The sequence below is a fragment of the Daphnia carinata genome, chromosome 8 (assembly GCF_022539665.2).
Source record: "Daphnia carinata strain CSIRO-1 chromosome 8, CSIRO_AGI_Dcar_HiC_V3, whole genome shotgun sequence".
NCBI classification, from domain to species: Eukaryota; Metazoa; Arthropoda; class Branchiopoda; order Diplostraca; family Daphniidae; genus Daphnia; species Daphnia carinata.
The window spans coordinates 5,154,091-5,172,686 of NC_081338.1; the positions used below are offsets into that span (position 1 = coordinate 5,154,091).

The 18,596-nt window shown below is 42.9% G+C and overlaps 2 protein-coding genes across 3 annotated transcripts; one reads left to right on the forward strand and one right to left on the reverse strand.

Moving 5' to 3' along the window:
• Positions 1-1,761: 1,761 nt before the first annotated feature.
• On the reverse strand, positions 1,762-16,153 carry LOC130704052 (telomerase-binding protein EST1A-like). 2 transcript variants are annotated; one of them, XM_059496644.1, is made up of 22 exons: positions 16,098-16,153; positions 14,956-15,880; positions 13,079-14,888; positions 12,896-13,018; positions 12,614-12,803; positions 12,334-12,551; positions 12,188-12,266; positions 12,020-12,130; positions 11,723-11,962; positions 11,001-11,062; positions 10,750-10,895; positions 8,922-9,115; positions 8,717-8,790; positions 8,420-8,517; positions 8,246-8,349; positions 8,026-8,052; positions 6,634-6,801; positions 4,420-4,599; positions 4,208-4,352; positions 3,055-3,221; positions 2,764-2,857; positions 1,762-2,657 (listed from the first exon to the last, which is right to left on the reverse strand). In XM_059496644.1, the coding sequence occupies exons 2-22, from the start codon at positions 15,836-15,838 to the stop codon at positions 2,509-2,511; spliced, it is 5,262 nt and encodes a 1,753-aa protein (XP_059352627.1). In that variant the 5' UTR covers positions 15,839-15,880; positions 16,098-16,153; the 3' UTR covers positions 1,762-2,508. The 2 variants fall into 2 exon arrangements, with proteins under 2 accessions (XP_059352627.1, XP_057381514.1); XM_057525531.1 differs by lacking the exon at positions 8,026-8,052.
• Positions 16,154-16,182: 29 nt separating this feature from the next.
• On the forward strand, positions 16,183-18,095 carry LOC130704057 (splicing factor ESS-2 homolog). Its single transcript, XM_057525538.2, has 4 exons — positions 16,183-16,770; positions 16,869-17,028; positions 17,101-17,623; positions 17,692-18,095. The coding sequence occupies exons 1-4, from the start codon at positions 16,264-16,266 to the stop codon at positions 17,963-17,965; spliced, it is 1,464 nt and encodes a 487-aa protein (XP_057381521.1). The 5' UTR covers positions 16,183-16,263; the 3' UTR covers positions 17,966-18,095.
• Positions 18,096-18,596: the final 501 nt, after the last annotated feature.

Sequence of the window (18,596 nt, forward strand, 5' to 3'; positions counted from 1 at the left end):
TCCCCTCCATTTCAAAAACAAAAGAAGAAGCGAAGAAAAAAAAAAAACAAGGGTCGTAGTGTGTGTGTGTGTGTAACACGATACTGTTATTCTGATTGGCCGATTTGCTACGTGACAAACTTTGCCGGTCAACTGGCACGTGTTTCTGAATCATCTGCCCATTTTTGAAATTAAAAAACAAAACAAAACAAAAAAAACAAGTGGGTAGGAAAAAAAAGAAAGAAAAAAAAACAGGTTGAATGACACACCCAAACGTATCACGATTACGAAGCAATGGTATGGAACAATCTCGACAGATGTTGTCAAAGAGTTCCCGTACCATCCCATCCCTCCCTCAACAGGTGCGTACGTGTCGACAGATCGGCAAGATGATGAAACATTTCCTTCATTTCCGTTTCTCTTCAATTCCTCAATTTCTTTTTTTTTCCATTTTTTCCATACGGATACAACAAGAAAAAAAAAAAAACTATTGAGAAAGATATCCACACACACACACACACACCACAATCTGATCATCTGCATCGAATGAAAAGTGTTGTTGGCTTTCGTCTTTTCATCGAAGCCAACCGGGCGCTGCAAAGAGTCAACAGCCTCGTCCATCACGTTTTTCTCAACTGATTCTTTCCCCCCCCCCTTTTTTTTTTCTACACTGCACGCAATAACAAAAACGAGAAAAAAAAACGGGTGGGGGGAGAAAGAAAAAAGTTGTTGCTTCAAGTACGACGAGATAGAAAAAGAGGACCATATGCTTCTTAATAATATCTGTGTAGAGAGACGAATTGCGTGAGCTCCTTCAGCCGTGACACAACCAAACTCATCATCGAGTTGAAGGTCAATCAAAAAAGAAAAATACGACAAAACAAGAATACGTAGTACACACACAACGGCCGTTATCCATCATTCGACAATTGGTCCCCATTTTGTACGATTCAAAAAACAACAACAAAAAAAACGAACGATATTGGCTCATCAATTTCACTTAAACTCAAAGACGCCAAAAAGAAATGAAAAAAAACAAAAAAAACACGTGTCAAATACCTTGATCGGTTGTTTGAAATCGAAAGTCTCGTGCGGAGCTGACGGCGGCCATCTTGTCCCGTGCACACAGCATCTGCGAAACACAAATGTGCTCTTTGTACAAAGCCCTTTGTTTTTTTTGTTTGCTCGTAAAAACAAATAGATTTTGGGTGTTTTTAATGTTACTTACATGTTCAGGCACACTTTGGCCAAAAGAAAGTTGCAATAATAAGGCGGACACGATCGAAAAATCACACCGACTCGTAATCACTGAAAACTAATGACTCGACGATAATGACAATGACGACTGACGATAATTGAGAGGGGGTGAAAACAGGAAGACGACATTTGGCGGGTTAATTCTCCCTCGTTGCCGGCTTTTGTTTCTTTCATTTTTTTTTTAACTTTTCTTTCAATTCAATCAATGATTTTTTAAAGAGAAAATAAAAAACTAAAAAAAAAAGGAAGAAAATAATCAAGAAAGTGATTGCAACTATTTGATTGGGTCATTAAACAACAGGCAACAACGGACTAGTGGAACATTTTCGAATACCGTCGTCTGCTGCCCGATCCCATTAGTGGTTGCGGTTTTTCACTTTACTTTATCGATCCACACGAGTTTCTTCTTCGCATTCCTTTGGAAACTCGAATTTGGAAAACTAAATTCGTTTTTTTTTTTTTTTTTAAATATCGATGTGAATTTGGATGAGGCAAAAAAAAAAAAAAAAAAGAATGAAATGAGTGTGGTATCTGATTTGTGTGTATTGGGCAAACCACTTCGTCATATGTAAAAGGAGAAAATGGGTGGGGCGGGGGATCTGAATTGAGACCAAAAGACAAAAAGGGAAAAGCATCAGGCTTTTTGTTTTCTTAAAAGAAAATGAAAACGAAGATTATTTCACGTCATAGTTGAGGATGTGTGTAGGGGAGGAGCGGGTAGGCACATTGGGCCTGATTCCAACATTGAAACTCGAATATCAAATGATGAAAGTGTCAAACTATTTTTTGTTTGTCGTCAATCGGAGGGGTTTAAACAGAGGGACACAATTGGCTGTCATTTCAACCTCTTTTTTTTTTTTTTTTTCAATTGTTTTTCATTCGTCATTTGTAATGAATGTGTCACATTAAAAAAAAAAAAATTCGACGTCGATCACATCAAGTGGGGTGCACATTGCCAGGATCGCGCCGGCCCATTTGCTCGCGCACACAAACAATCAATCAACCAACAAATAACACGCACGCTTGACTTGTTTTTCCCAATAGAAACAAAATTCAAGAATTATATGAAAAAAAAAAAAAAAAAGAAATGATATTTTAAGTACTGTATGGAGGAGGAGGAGGAGGTGTTGGATGTAAAGGTAATAAACGTGTGTGGCGCGGCCCGGAATCCTTTTTTTTTTTTTTTTTTTTTTTTTCTCTCTATTTGAAGGGGAATCATAATGAAAATCATAATAAAAAGAAAAAAAAAAAAAGACAAACACGCGCCGAATGCTAGTTGGCCACTGTTGCAGCAGCCGACGAGGACCAGGCGAGAAAAGCCGGCAGGTCACGAACGGGAACGTCTCGCGAGAGCGCCTTGACTCGTAAATTCCGATCGTCTGTCAACAAGACGACTTCGCGCCGCAATCGCTTCACTCCATCTATTGGAAATCATCGACGAAATGTTTATTTGATTTTCTCCAAATCAAATAAAAATAAGAAAAAAGGGGGGGAATTCATTGATGGTGTGTGGCATGACGTCAATACCTGGACAAGTGTCTTCCTCTGCGGTGGATGAGGCCAGCCTGTCCTTGAAGAGACCTAGACAACATTGGAGGATGCGGTCATCGTTGGTCAGACCCTGTAACGTGGAATGCAACAAACAAACGGATCACCAGTTGTGTTCTCTAATCCAAATGGCTAACTTTTGAAAACGGCCGATGAGGTCATCCTCTACGGCTTTTCTCTCTATTTCTATCTTTTTTTTTTTTTCTTCTTTAAAGGGACATCCTTAAAAAAAAAAAAAAAGAAAAAAAATAAAATATGTGAAAGACTCACCTGGTCGTCGTTCTCCTCGTTCATGGTGCAGGCGGCAAAGTTGGGCAGAGGCGCACCTTTGGAGGTGACGTAGCGGATCTGCGGGTTCTTCTCGCGCAGGAAAGACAGCGCCGCCCGGGACTCGACGGCCAGTCTCGACCGGCAAAGTCCCTCCAATTCGTTCAACACTTTTTTGTTGTTTTTTTTTTGATTTTTTTTTTTAAATCGAAATAAACGACTCATTAATATTGATGAAATCAATGCAAGTGATGGATAAACATAGACCCCGAGGCTTAATCGATATCCCCCCACGTTTTAGGCCATGGCGGAGGTGAATCGATACATCAAATGAAACATCCGCGATAGAATCTCGGAAAAACATTTCGTGAGAAATTTCCACCCTCCCGCACGAGGAATTTCTTCATGAGCTCATCATTCAAAAAAAAAAAGAAATTGAATAAAAAAAAACAAAAAAAAACAACCCCCCCTAGAAAAAGGTAACGGGAAAACGAGCGGAGGGTAAGTCGTCGGGTCATTTGCCTCCACACCGTCAGAGGAGAAAGAAAACTGAAAGTCAAAAGAATTTTCCCTTTTTATTTTTTTTCGGTGAGGCCCCGTGGATAATGAATTCTCATTGTTGTTTTTTTTTCCCTTTGGTTGTTGTGTCAAGCAAGAAAGATAGAGGGTGTAAAATAGAAAAAAAAAATAAAAAGGGAGGGCCCCACGTCGAGAAGGAGAGAGCCACCTGTTGAAACATTCTACCCCATCATCATCATCATCACGATGGTAAAAGCAAAGAGACGACCTTACGGTCGTAGACGGTTGGGGTTCGAGTTGAACTTGAACTTGGGAAAAAAAAAAAAAAGAAAAGTGAACTCGAGTTTTTCAAATCCCCCCCCCTCCAGACAAAAATAATAAACAACGAAAAAAGAAAAAGAAATTCCCATTTTTGGTCTTGGTTTTCATCCGTTTGTTATTTGTTGAATAGTTTTGGGGCTTTGACTCACGATCACGACCTTTCACAGAGTCTCGAGAGTTTTGGATCAAAGTTGAGAGCGCAACGTCTAAGGCCAACAACAACTCCTTTTTATAAATGCGAGCATGAGCTAAAAAGGCACGTTCATTTGAATAGGCACATTGACAAAAAGAAATCAAACGAACAATGAAAACTCACCGACAAGTGGAGCGACGAGGATGTAATGTTTTTCGCGCGTCAAACGGACGAGCGCGTCCAGGTGATCGATGTAACAATTGGTGTCGGCCACCAGGTATTTCGGCCTCACTTCCAATTCGACTTGGACTCGTTCGCGCAAAATGGCCTGTCAATCAAGCGCGCAATTGATTACATCTGATGCCACCCAACGAGAGCTAAACAAGAAACGTTACGTTGATTTGCTGTTTGCGACGTTGCCGATCGAGGTGTTTCTGAGTCAGTTCGTCTTTGCGCTGCCTCAACTGTTGGAGATGGTCGGTCGGCCCAGCGTCCGTCACTTCCTCTTCGAGTTCCAGTTCGCCAGCAACGAGACCTTCCTCTTCCTCATCGTCCTGCACGACGTCGTCGCTTTTCTAATCACAACCATAACAAAAGAAAGACGCTTCATTGAGTTTCACACCAACCGTCACATTCCCTCCCCCCCCCCCCCCCCCAAAAAAAAAAAAAAAAAAAAGATGATTGTTCTCAAGGGGTTGGTTAGAATAATGGGATGGCGTAAGAAGACGGCCTTGTAAATTGCGCAAGCGCACATCCGACAGGTGGGCAAGGTTGTTCCTGTCGTTATCACTTGCCCGGCGCATGTTCTTCCTATTTTTGAGAAATCATTTCCGCGGCTATCGAAATAGAATCGAGAAAATCATAAATCCAGGCCGTCCACGAGAAAAACAGAAAATTGGCCATTGAATGGAGGTGAGAAAAAAATGGCAGAAGGTCGCTAAAAAGAAGAAGAAGAAGATGATCGTGGGTACAAGGACGTCGTCGTGCCATCATAAATAATAGAAACGAACACAATCACAAAAAAAAGAGGATGACGAAGAAAATGATGGCGAAACAAAGAGACGCCAGGGCTTTTTACGACGCTCGGCTGCTGATGATGGACAATGAGGTCCGTCCTTGTCCATCGCCGGACGGCCACAAGTAGTAACAAGCATTTCTTTTTCTTTTATTTCTTTTGATCGAGTGAGAAAAAAAAAAAAAGACAAAGGCAAAACAATTGAAAACACAACTGGCATGTCTTCTTTTGCCCTTCATTTGTTTTTAAACGCCGTGATAAAATAAGAGACGCGGACGACGTGAGGTGAACAAACGGCCAAACAATCGGGCAGAGGGGAAAAAAAAAAAAATGGATCTTCATGTCCATCTGGCGACGTTATTGGCGCCAGCCAGACCGCCTCCCCTTCTAAAAGCCTTTCAACGTCTCACGCGAAACATTGTTGCAAAAAAAAAAAAAGGCGGGGATTTTTGAATAATGCGATCGAAATCGGGAGCGATCGTGTGCATCGACGTCAAATTGGCCTACATCAAATGAAAATTGCTTTCGAAACGACCTTCCTTTTTTTTTGTTTTTTTTTCCGTGTGTGACTTGATATTCAAATGTTTCGTCATTGGAGTGGCGCAACGGGACGAGGCGTGAACGCCATCCCCCTCCTCCTCCTTCAGGGTGGAATGAACGCAATAAAGGGGAAAAGACAAGAGAGGTAAAAAGACAAAAAAAAAAAAAAAAATTAAAAGCCTTGAACGTCCTTGAACGGGAGAGAGACCCACAAAAAAAAAAAAAAAAAAGAAAAGCGATGGCCATCCTTGACAAAATGTTGTGAACGCGGTCAACAAACAACGGAGCGATAACGAAACGCGGGCAAACGAACTGGACGAAGAATGAATTCATCATTGGCCAACAGCATTTCATCATTTCGTTTTTGCATACAAACGAGCTGATGGCATCTCCGCCTTTACGCTCCCAATCATGGCCAATTGTTTTCCCAATTGACATTTGCAAAATGAATAATTTAAACCCTAATTTTAAATAAATGAGTTGAAAAAAAAAAAAAAAAGAAATGAAGACAAAGGACGGCCAAGAAAGAAACGCATTCCAGTGGTTTGTTGGACCATTTTCATTTTTTGGCTTCTTCTTCTTCGTGAAATTGTTCGGTTTGGGGTTTTTCCTTTTCTTTTTTTTTTTTTTTAATATTTTACCCGCATCAAAGCGACGTGTGTGCAATGAACACTTTTGCCGCAAAAGAGGAAGACCAGTGCCCAAGCGAACGGACGGCCATTTTTTTTTTTTTTTCCTTTTTAGCTAAAGGCATTTCGGGGAAATGAAAGCATTTTGCGCGAGTCATTGGCGCCGCCAACCACCGCAAAAAAAAAAAAAAAAAAACACGACCGCCATATCCCGTAAATCAGCCATCACCCCCTTTTTTTTTTAAATTTTATTATCTATCTGTTCAAACTGTCCATCATCATCATCATCCACTCAGCCAGACATATTTGTCCAATCTATTTTCGAAATTGAATCTTGAATTGAAAAATGAGATTGGGAGGTGGCACGTTTGAAACTGATGATGGCGTGGCGCAATGAAAATATCGAAAAAGAAATAAAAACTTACCGTTTGATGAGGTCCGGCGGTGGCGGAAGAAGAATCGACGACGGACACGTACTCGGAGAGAGACGGGCCGATGAATTTGAGCTTGAGGACGGGCGGGTCTAGGCCGCAGAGAAAGTCACGGCCAAAGTAGAGCATCCGCTCGATGCGCACACAATCCGCTGCCATGTCCTATCCAATTCAATGACGATAATTTAAATTCTAGAATTATCCGATTTAAATGAATTCACAAATAGAATTACATCACATAAAAAAAAAGGGGCTTTGTTCAACCCCAATGTGTTTTTTTTTTTTGTGTCTGTGTGTATCAAACGTGTGACCCCTCTAGCTCAATTTCAACCTTTCTTTTGTTATTGTTATAGATATTTTTTCCTTAAAAAAAAAAAAAAAAAAAAGAGAAAAGAAGAAGGGGAGGTGGGGAGCTGTTTGTGTTTGGTCGTCGTCGTCGTCGTCGTCGTCGGTCGTTTGTTTATTATTATGATTATCACTAGAGAACGGAGAGCCGGGGGGTAGGTGGAGGCAAAGCAGAGCATGTCTCTCGCCTCTCCTAAACACAAATATAAAACGATCAAGTGGTGGCTAGACATGGCCGCTAGCAACAGATTGGAACGAAATAGAAAAAAAAAAGGATGTTGTAATTGTCGTTTTAACACGAGAGAGAGAGAGAGAGAGAGGACTGACCCTACTTCTACCCCATATCTCAAGACGTTTTCAAATAAAGCGCAGAGTGAAAACAATAAAATCTCATTTTCTAGTGAAAATCATTAAAAGAAAGGCTTTCTGTCGTTAATGGAACGAAATGAAAATGAAAACAAACAATACACGTGTGTCAGAAGGGGTCACGTCTACTACCCCCGATGGCCAATCTGTGTGCCCGTCCCCATACACAGCACGGAGGGTTGAGGAAATATGATGATGATGGTATTTTTTTTCATGTCAATTGAACATAAATCAAAAGCGTCTACCCTTGCCAGTGTTTCGCCCTCGAGCTCAGAAAGTAAAAAGCTTTTTTTATCTTTTTCTTGTGGCTTCTGTTGGTGAGGACGCACCACTAAACAATTGCCGAGTTCTTTTTCTCTTTTTTAATGTTGTAATAATAATAATAAAAAAAAAGGAAGGAAGGAAGAAAAAAAAAAAAAAAAAAATACTGGCATGGGGATGAACCTTGTCAAGGTCGTCGTCGTTCGGGCCAGCGGCCGCTTAAGTTTCAATTCGCCCGCCACCACAAACGCCCACCCCCCTCTCTTCAAAGGACGTTCGTTTTTTTTTTTTCTTCGTTTCATTTAACATTTTTGTTACTCGTCAAGCCACGCAAACACATCAAAATAATTAAAAAATGAAACAAAAATAGGTGGGCGCTTTTGAATGAATTCGTTAAGTTGACGAGTGTCTCACCATTGGCTGGCGACGATCCCTTCCATCCTGCCGCATTTCGCGCGCACACACACACAGACAGACAACAACATCCATCATCAAACATTAATTTTTTTTTTTTTTTTAAATAAGAAAAAATGATGAAAAAAAAAAAAAAAAAAAAATCAGCGAATCAAGAAATGATTTTTGAAAAGAGAGAAACATGTTCGTGCAAAAATGAAAAAGAAATGCTTTGGCTTACCGTGTCCGATGTCTTGAGTGTGTAGCGTGATTCTTGGATGTTGAGCATCAACGGCGTGAAACCACAAAGAGTGACATCTTCGGGCAGTTTGACAGCTTCGTAACCTGTTTTTGTTTTTTTTTTTCGTTCCAGAAAATCAAAATGCGCATGGAACACGAAAATAGATTGGGTTACCTTCAAGCAATTGGTTGCTGATCTCCACTTGACGCGTGTCAAAGCGATTCAAAAGGTTAATCAACGTAGCCAAACGTGTCCACGGTGTTCCAGCCGGTCTATACCGATGAGAGCATAAAGCAAAAAAAAAAAAAAAAAAAAAAAAAAATACGTGAAAATCCAAAAATGTGTTTTTTAAAGAAGAAAACAGGTGGGGAGGCGATCCATCACGACACAGGTGGTATTTTCGTGTACATGGCAAAAATCTAAAATTTGAGAAAAAAAAAAAAAAAAAAAAAATAGCTGAAGGATTTTTACCCGACGTGGTAATCCCGCGAGGTCGGCGGTGGATTCCAGACGGTGCTGTGGCACAGGAGCCAATCGCACCAAACCTGCAATGGAATACATGAATGGCGATCATAACTCATACATAACACGCCCCCCCCCTCATTTTGTTTGCATATCTTGAAACATCGTTTTGAAAAATAAAAAAAAAAGAAGCTGGAAATTTATCGATTGAAACCTTAATGGCGGGTAAGATGATTTGTAGATCCTCGCCCAGCAGTCGACTGTTTGCCAGCGATGTTGTTCCAGCCGTTTCCAGCTGCTCCTTCAGCATAGCGTTGCAGCGTTCCAGCAGTAGATTGAACATTTCCAATGAGACGACGAGGGCGCATTCCTGCCAAGCTGAACGACATCCGCCTGCCATCCGCGCATCTAAACCCCCCCCCCCCAAGAAAAGAATCAAATTCACATTCTTTTTTGGAGCCAATTAGTGAATGTCACTGGATGGTAGTGTTCAATGACCTTCTAGTTCCCCCCCCCCCCCCAGTTGGCGAAGCAAAAACGCAAATGAAATTTCAATTGTTTCGGCAACACCTTTGGAATTTTTCGACGGTCGACAATCAGCGCGGACATTTGGAAGCATCGGCGAAATGTGAAAAGACATTCTTGGCAAGGGGTCAAGGACGCCACTAGGAATTGAGCAGATAGAGAAAAAGAAATGGTCGTTGCAAAGCAAATGTGAATCGTAATAATGGCCGTGTTTTTCGGTGGTGCGCATGGACGCAACGGTAAAATGCCTATGTATTGGCGTCTATTTATGAAAAAGCATCAACGCCATACGAAAATAGTTTCCACGCATTCCTATTTAATTGGCTTTCCAAAGAGGCGAGAAGAAGGGAAAAAGAATTGAAAACGATCCCGACTAATTGCGTCAGCTCCTGAGGCGGCTGCCGCATTGGCTATGCCACAAAAAACAACAACTCTCAGCCTTTGATTAAAGCTTTTGTCTGTTTGTACATCGTTGCCGAATAACCTCGACATTCACCAACAACAACAACAACAACAACAACAAAAAAAGAGACGCTAAATTCCCAGTTTTTTTTTTTTTTTAGCCAAAGGGCAAAGTTAGGGTCGTCGCTTGGCAGCGTCGTCCGTGAAAATCACGAGACTGTCGTCGTTTTGTTTTGTTTTGTTTTTTTTTAGAAAAAAAAAATGGCACGTCGTCAAGATGCGCAATAATTCGGACGTGTTGGTGAAAAGCAGAACGAAAAAATAGCGACGCTTAGCCAAGTGATGGGCAACGAGATGCCGCTAGCAGACGATGATGGTTGGGCAAACGAAAATCGTTTGGGCCACTGCGTCCATGCGCAATTGGCACGTTCGTTCTTGTACGAATGCCGTGATTACGATCCATTAGAGCGACGCCAAACGGGAAAAAAAAAAGCATTCGTAAGAGGAGGAGAAAATGATTTAGCGGGCGGGATTCTCTTTTGCACGAAAAAGAAGAATTTCGAACCCGTTAGTTATAACAAGTAATCAGCTACGACGACGCCACAGTCCCGCCGTCGGTTGCATTACCACAAACGACCTTGCCTCATCCTGACTTTATCTATTCTTCATTTTAATGGTTTTTTTTCTTCTTCTTCTTCTTCTTCTTCAATATGTGGAAAGGAGCAACGACCTTCGCCACTCCGCCCCATTTGCTTTTGTTGTTTTCACGTTTCAACCCCGAAACGTTTGGAACGGGGATTGTCGGGGGCATTATTATCAACGTGCCAACCGAGAAAACCATAAATAGTTCCGTCTTCTTTTTCCTGCGTACGGTGCGTATGTAATCATGTCGTAAAAGATAAAGCCCCTCGTCCAAATTGCGCTGCCCTCTATTCGTTGAAGAAACACCGAAATTCCTGTCCAGTTCAAGTCCTAGTCCACTTCACATGCGCGTTTTTTTTTTTTTTGGCGTGACCAATTGTTTTGGTATCGAGTTAACGGGACGGCCAATGAAGAACAGCAATCGGTCAAGGACTTGGTGGGCACGCTCTGATCGGGCCGATGGATGTCTTTACCTTTAAGCTGGGTGTTGGAAACGGCAAACATGTTGAGCGCCAATAACTGGAGCAAGCGGGTCTGGTTGACGGGCAACGGCGTTTGCTGCAGAAGGGCCCGGAATTCACGCAACATTTGGACACCGCACTCTTGAAACGTTTCCATGCTGGATGTTTGGGCACAAAAATAGACGTTATTACTCATCGCTTTTTTCTTAGATATCTTCGTTCGATCGCATCTTCATAAAACAAAAGCCTATTGTTCGTCTTACCCGATCTTTGTGTACAATTTGCCCTGCACGTTCAGGTAACTGGTGACGAATCTTTTGTTGACCTGCAACATTTTAAGAGAACTGATTGAATAAAGAACAAAGAAAATACGGACAAATATGGCGAGAAAGGAGATGTCACTGGCCGTCAACGCCAGGGGGCCAGGTCGTGGCATCGCTCTCTAACGGAGTTTTGATCTCTGATACGTTCTTTTTCTCTTTGAGCCATTAGATTTTTAAGCAAAACAAATGTCCATTTCCTCTCTTCTTTTTCCGTTTCTTCAACGGCGCCAATCTCCCCACTTTGTGCCTACACACTCTGCAGGTTCTCTTCATTTTGTTCTTGTTTTTTTTTTGTTTTTTTTTATGAGGCAGTCACGAAGTTGCACACGTAGACAAACAGGTTGTTGTTCTTGCGCGGATCGCTCTCTTCGTCTTTGATTATTTTTAGCCAAATTTTTTTTTTTTTTTTAAATAAAAACGTCGTCGCGCCACCCGTGGCGGCTTCATCAAGTCACGAATGGCCCATCAACGAAGAAACCCAGTCTCCTTGTCTTTGTACAGTTTTTCTTCAGCGATTTTCAAAATATCCACCTACCCCCTGTGGATGTGAGGCCGTTGTTACTACCCCAGGGTTCCGGCCATTGAAAACCGAAAAACAATCTTCCGATACTTACAGTTCAAAAGATCGATAATAATCATCATCGTCACGTAACTATACGCACCTCGATGCTGGGCAGCTGGGCAAGTTCTTCATCGTCGCTGTTGAGTCCAGTGGCGTCAGCACCGCCGTTTGTGCTGGTGGTCCTGCGTGTACGACGTCCATCTAGCGGATGGATCCAAATTTCCCGCCTCAATTCGAGACGATCCACTTTGGCCGCGTCGGTTGCGGCCGATGCCGATTCCTTACGGCGAGTGCTACTGGCCTCTTTAGCTTCACGTCGCTTACGTTCTTGTTGCTCATACTGGAACACAACAAAACATTCGTATTGGCGTAATAACAGACATTTTTCAATCCGTACCTTTTTGCGATTCTCGTCAAAGAGCGAGACGAGGCTCTCTCTGGCTGATTGAAAAGGATTAGAGGCCATCAAACTTCGCATGTAAAGGTAAACAGCATCCAACTTGCGTCTCTATAAAAATGCAAACGAAATAAACGTGTGAAGGGACAGAAAACAAATGGGACATACCGCGTAGAGGGCCAGAATGGCCAGTTGATTGTACGGCCGGCCGTTCTTCGGGTTAATTAAATTCGCTTTAGTGTACCAGCTGTGTCAATCAAAAAACGAAATCAATCTACAAGTTTTGAATAGATATTTAATTTAAAAAAAAAAACCTTTTGGCTTTGCCATAGTTAGACGTTTCCGACGTCATTTCACGATAACGGGCTAAATCGCCGAGGAAAATGAGGATCTTTTGACACGAGATGATGGCCAGGCCAACATAACCCAACCCCGAAAGTAATGGGTAAGGTTGCGGTTCCAGGAACGTCTCCAAATTAAACTTGTGTGCTTCTTGTAGCGTCTCCAAAAGCATTTCGAAATACGCCGTTCCCTACATAGTCCAAAGGAAAAATGAGCACATCGATCACGGGATTTTCCAGCAATGATGTCAACCTCGTCGATGACGTTAAACAAGAGGGACCTGTACTCCTCTTTGGCCTCGGGTTCTTCGGCCGTGGCTTTGCGCAACGCCTCGATGACGTTATGGAATGCAATCTTCCAAACGTGTTGCTCCACGTTCTCCGTCTGACAAAAACGCAAATCATTGGCCAACATGATCCGCAGGCTGTTTTGGAAGAATTTCCTGCGTGTAACAACAATGACATTGTAAAACTCTTCCCACGTATGTACAACAAGGAACAAAATAATGAGGCCACAAAATTGTGAGGCAAAAACCTGTTCAGTTGGATCCGGTTGAAGCGCTGATGGATGCCTTGGCCGTGAAGCAACCACGCCAATTCCATGTCGCAACGTGCGATGTCCATCAGCAAATGCGGATGACTCTTGCTGCTCCGGAAACTGAACCGAAAATGACGTCAAATAAAGGAATACTTGGAAAAAAACAAAAGGTAATTTTACTTTTCAGATTGCGGGTCGTACCACGCCGGCCTGGACGACATGTTGTTCCCTTGGTCGGCCGGTAGAGTTAGAAATGTCATTTCCGGACAGCCAAGTTGCGATGCAACCGATTGCTGCTGGCCGTTTGATCCACCATCTCTGGATGCCACCACAATCGGTTTGTGCGGGTTGGATGGATCAAACAGAGTCCGTTGTTGCATCGGCCCAGCTTTGCGCGGGTACGAACGGCTGTGATCCTGTTGGCGAGCAGCAGACCGGTCGTAAGACGATCCAGCTGGGTACGAAACAACATCCGAACGCCTTGGGGAAGAAGACGGGCGCATCACATCCGAAGGAGGAGGTCCGAGGGGCAGCTGGATCAGTCCTGGGACGGACATCCGCGGTGGTGGATTGCTCCTCACATCCTGTCTGTGACCCTGGCCCAGTAGAGGTCGTCCAGCTACGGGTGGAGAGGTTTGTTTGTCCGCTTCAATCCCATTGGCCGATGATGAGGCAATGACGGTGTATCCTTCCATCGGCTTGTTCCTGTAACGGATGTCCGTACAGGCAAACGTGGCTTCAGGCGCTTTATTGGCAATGGCGCTGGCAACAGGTTGATTGTAATGTTCTCCTGCTAAACTCCTCCTGTCTTCCTCTTCCATTTCTTCGCTCCAGTCCAACGACGTCTGTGTCGCGCTCATCACTTCCTCCAGACGTCTCAACGTTGCCCGTCCGTGCAGCTGCATTCCCGAACCGCTGTCCACGTTCGATAGAGGTGTCGAACTCCTAGAGTCCGTCACTGATGTTTTACGTTCCCGCCCGTGATCGGAGAACGACATGGAATCTTGGCTACGAGGTCGAGCTGGAACATGGATGGGATCAGAGTCTTCCGCTTGATCCGACAGAGGCAAAGCCTTGACGAATCGCGATGCTACTCCAGAACTTGATGGCTGATGTCGATCTCTCAACGGGTTTCCAGCACCGGAGCCGGGCCGATGGGGTGGCCGGATGTTAGCAGAGTGAGGTGCGGATTGTGGGAACGGATGAGGCAGGGATGGCCGGATTGGCAGAGTCCCTCCAGTAATGTTGACGAACGTACGCGAACTACCTTCCCATTCGGTTTTGGCCGGCAAATGGCCAGACGTGGGCGATGGTTTAACGGATGAAATCGATTGAGCAGACGGGATTCTTTCACTCTGTAATTGAAGGAGCCTTTCTTCTTCGTATTTCTTTTTAAGACGAGGTGGAAGAGAATCGAATTTGTTTGGCAGCGAAGGGCGATCGTTCCTCGATGAACCCGCACGGCCGGACGGAGGCCTTCCATCAGACCGGTACGAGTCTTGCGATCTCTCATCAAAGTGTCTTTCTCTTCTCTGTTCTCGCATAAAGTTGTTTTGTACTTGATTTTGATATCTCGGATGGAGAGGTGGCTCAGAACTCTGCCTATAATTAGGTAATGATGGAGTTGGTGATGTGACCGATGGAGAACGACGAAATAAGCCAGTCGGAGACTTGATCCCTGAATTCTCTTCTGGTATCATTCCATTTCTGCTATTACTCCTTTGAGGGCTAGACGAATGACGGGTTTTGCTCGATCCAGCTTGATAATATCCACCACTACCTCCAACTTTCTTCGTTGGTTTGTCGTCGTCTACTAGGCGAACGATTCGAGAAGGTTCAATCGACTGGTAATAGTGGTAATCATCTTTGATGGGATGCCCTAATTGACGATCTGGAAGGGGAGTTCCGGCTTCGCTAGAAATCGATCCTCGACGACTACTTCCACGACTGCGGTTGTGTCGTTTCTTCCTTCCTCCACCGCGACCCATTTCTTTAAACCCAAACGAATTTAATGATAAAACCAATTGGAATTAGTTGATTAATAAAAATAAATTTACCTTCTCTCGTGTCTTTGCTGTTGTTTCTTGATAAATTGTTCCAACTGCCACTAATACTTTTCTTTTCTTCAAAGTTCGTAGATGGCCGGTTGGAAGTCGCCTCTGGCGAGTTATTGTTGGTCAAAGCAGCCAAATGCCCTTCAGAATACGAATTCTCTACTCTAGGTTTGCGATCATTTCGACGTCTTCCTGAACTTCTTTTTTCACTTTGTCTAGTCAGCATCGACGCTGAATCAGTCAACGCAGTTTGTGAGGTCTTATTTGATGCAGACGGTGCGTTAGGGTGGCTCATTTTCACTTCTTCTCTTGGTTTGCCTAGCTGCTGTTCTGACTGATTGTTATTCTTCTGTTTGCCATTTGCAGGTTGGCTGGGAGTTGGACTTTGCTTGCTATGGCCTGCTGATGGTGATTCGTTATTTCTTTGCTGCCTTTTCTCGAGAAGAAGTTGACGTAGATCCTGATTTGATCCTGTCTCTACATTATCTTGGTAGTACAGCTGCCTTTTACCCTGTGCAACAGGGAGTTCCCTTGAATCTTCTTTCTTTTTATTTGCATCCTGCTGATGATGAACATCAACGCTTGGCTTGCTAGCATTTTTGTCGTGTCTCTGCGAGTTCGTCTTTCTAGACTTGGGTTCTTGAGCGTAAACTTCCCCTGCCCGATCTCTAGATTTGTTCCTCTCATCATTGAGATTGACATTCCTTAAATTTGATGCTAGACTGCCTTCAATATCTGTTCTCCCAGTGCCTTGTGAACTGCTGCCTGGTTGAATGTTTTCTACATTGCTGCTTGATTTTTTTAGTGGTCCTGACCCAGGACGATACACAGCAACTTCTGGCCTTGGTCTTCGCGACGAACGCGAATGGTCAATATCAGCATTCATTGATGAAAGTCAAGACATTAAAACAATGTTGCCTTTTAAAACCTGCATTTTAACACAAGAAAGAAAGCATTAGAAAGCTATGCCAATCGGAGCAACGCCATTTCCACACGGGCAAGAGTCCGACATTAACATTGTTAACAAAATGCTTTGCCAAACTTTAGCCCCTAATTGACAACCTTTTCAACATATAATGGACACATGACAAAACATTGCATTAAATACTGTGAACTTATTGTTAACAAGAGTGACTATCACGTACCAATCAACGCAAACACAAAGACTTGAATGGCACACAATTGTCATAAGGCGCCAGCTGAATTATTACAGCCACAAATACTGTGACATTGGCTATGCAGAGTAGCTCGACGTTTCGACATCATTTTCAGAACGTTTTTTTATTGTATTTAGTTAGTATTTCTTAAAAAATGGCAGAGCTTAACACAACAGAGAAAAGTTTAGCAGTTATACCGCCCAAGAAAGAAGTGACGCTTTTCAAAGTTCCTTCATCAGCTCCAGCCCCGAGAAAGAAAAAGAAAGTTCTTGATGAAGATGATTACGTTCGCAAATTGGAATCTATCATTCAGCGGGATTTTTTCCCTGATCTAACCAAACTTCAAGTCCAGGCCGCTTATTTAGAAGCCATGGAAACCAATGATATAGTTAAGCTGAGAGAAATTTATGAGAAGTACAGCGTAGGCCCTGGTGTCCATGATTCACGCAGGGGACATGCCACACCATCATCTACCTTTGAAACACCTACAAGAGATTTCCAAGACAATGTGTCTGTGCACAGTTCATCAACAAACACATCCAAAAGGACAACTGTAGAAGTCCAAGAAAGTTTGGACGAATTTCTATTTAAAAATACGAGTGAAGATAACGAAAGCTTTGAAGAAATGATGGATGAAGCCAAGAGGAAGCACAGACTAAAGGTCTGTGTTTGTTTTCCTACTTTATGATTTATTTGTTTTTTAACTTGTGTGCTTACTTTTGAGTTTTATTCAAACCATCTTGTTTTTATTTATTACAGTATTCCTGGCTGTATGATGTAGAAGACGATAGCAAGTCAAAGCAAGAATCAATGTTGGCATTACCATCAATCGAAAAACAGGCAATTGAGGATTCTAAGCCAGCCTTGGTTGAGACCTGGAATTATAGAGTTAAAAACTCTATTATGTATGTTCCAGAAGGTAAAACAAACACATTACTACCTTGCTGCTAAAAATAGATCTGAAAAGCAAAGTAACCTCTTTCTAAACTAGGAGCACCATATACCTTGGAAGAAAGGGTGAAATATGCCCTTGATAAAGACCACATTCAACACTGTAATACCCATTACCAGTCAAACCCCTTTGACGAGTCGCGCAACAGGGAAACATTGCATAAAGCTGCCCAGCTGCAGACCAATACAAGACAGGGTCACGTTGACGTTGACGGAAAAGAAATCAAATCAAACGCGCCTCCAACCGTTAATGGTTTTGAGTTCATGAAAACTCCATCCCCTGTACCTGGCGTGGGTGCATCCCCGCTTATGACATGGGGAGAGATTGAAGGAACTCCATTTCGCTTAGACGGCTCAGATACTCCGCTTCCATCTTCCTCCGCTGGCGTCGGCGCTTTCCAGTTGCAACCCGTGTCTGAAAGAGACAGGATCGGCCACAAATTGGCTGAGAAGGTTGGTCAAGGATATCGAGATCGGCGTGGAAGGAGTCGACCATCTGCTGCTTCAATGGCGTCCCCACGTTCTTGTAGCGGGACCCCTTCCAAAACTGCTGGGACTTTGAGGTATATATATATATTGGACGCTGTACTTACAACAATGCGTCTCATTTGTCGTTTTCACATTTCCTCAGTCAGAGGATCGCTCTCATGTCTCCGGCTGCACGGCGCTTGGCTACATCAAGGCTAGGAATCCGTCTCAGCAGTGATCCCGCTTTACAAGCATCCTACACCCCCCGACACCGCACAGGAGAAGAGACGCCTACTCCTATCCAAGGCAGAACACCGTCAACTCCTTCATACGGGACACCTCGCTCTTCGCCATTTATTAGATCTCGGGGTTCCAGTGCTAACCTAACAGACAATCTTCTCCAATTACCAAAGCGCAAGGCCGAAGATTTTTTCTGACCAGTTGCAAGCTGACAAATGATGGATGTTTTGTTGCGTTTTCCGTTTCCCCTGGATACAGTGTTGAACAACAGCACTGTTGATGTGAACTTCTTAAAATCTTTGCAAACAATACAAATGGCAAAAGTAATCTGTATCCTTGAAACACTTAAGCTTAAGCAGGGAAAAGCTTTCTGATATTCAAAGGGTAGAGGCACATTGGCAAAATGTTTTAGAATTTTATTTTAGGAAAATAGTGTTACAAGCTTGACATGTGATCAAGGCTCTATTACATACTACAGGTGAAAAGAATTAATGACTTGAGGATAATTACTGCATATTATAGTTATTTTACATACTTCCCAAACATTTTGGGATGTGTCATTTATGAAATCCTTGTGACTTTGGGTTTCTCAGAGAGGAATTTTACCAAGATGCCAAAAAGGGATTGTGGGCCTAATTGAAGTTTCTATTCATTTAAAACATGAACTTGTAGCCACAAGTCATGAATTAAAATAATTCTCTATAATTCTCCTTTTCGTTTTCATGATGTTCCTCAAACCCCATTTTGAAGCCACCTGAATATATAAAATAGGGGAGTAAATAATTATTAAAACATAAAAATCGAAAGGGAAAAAAGTAAAGTAAGCAT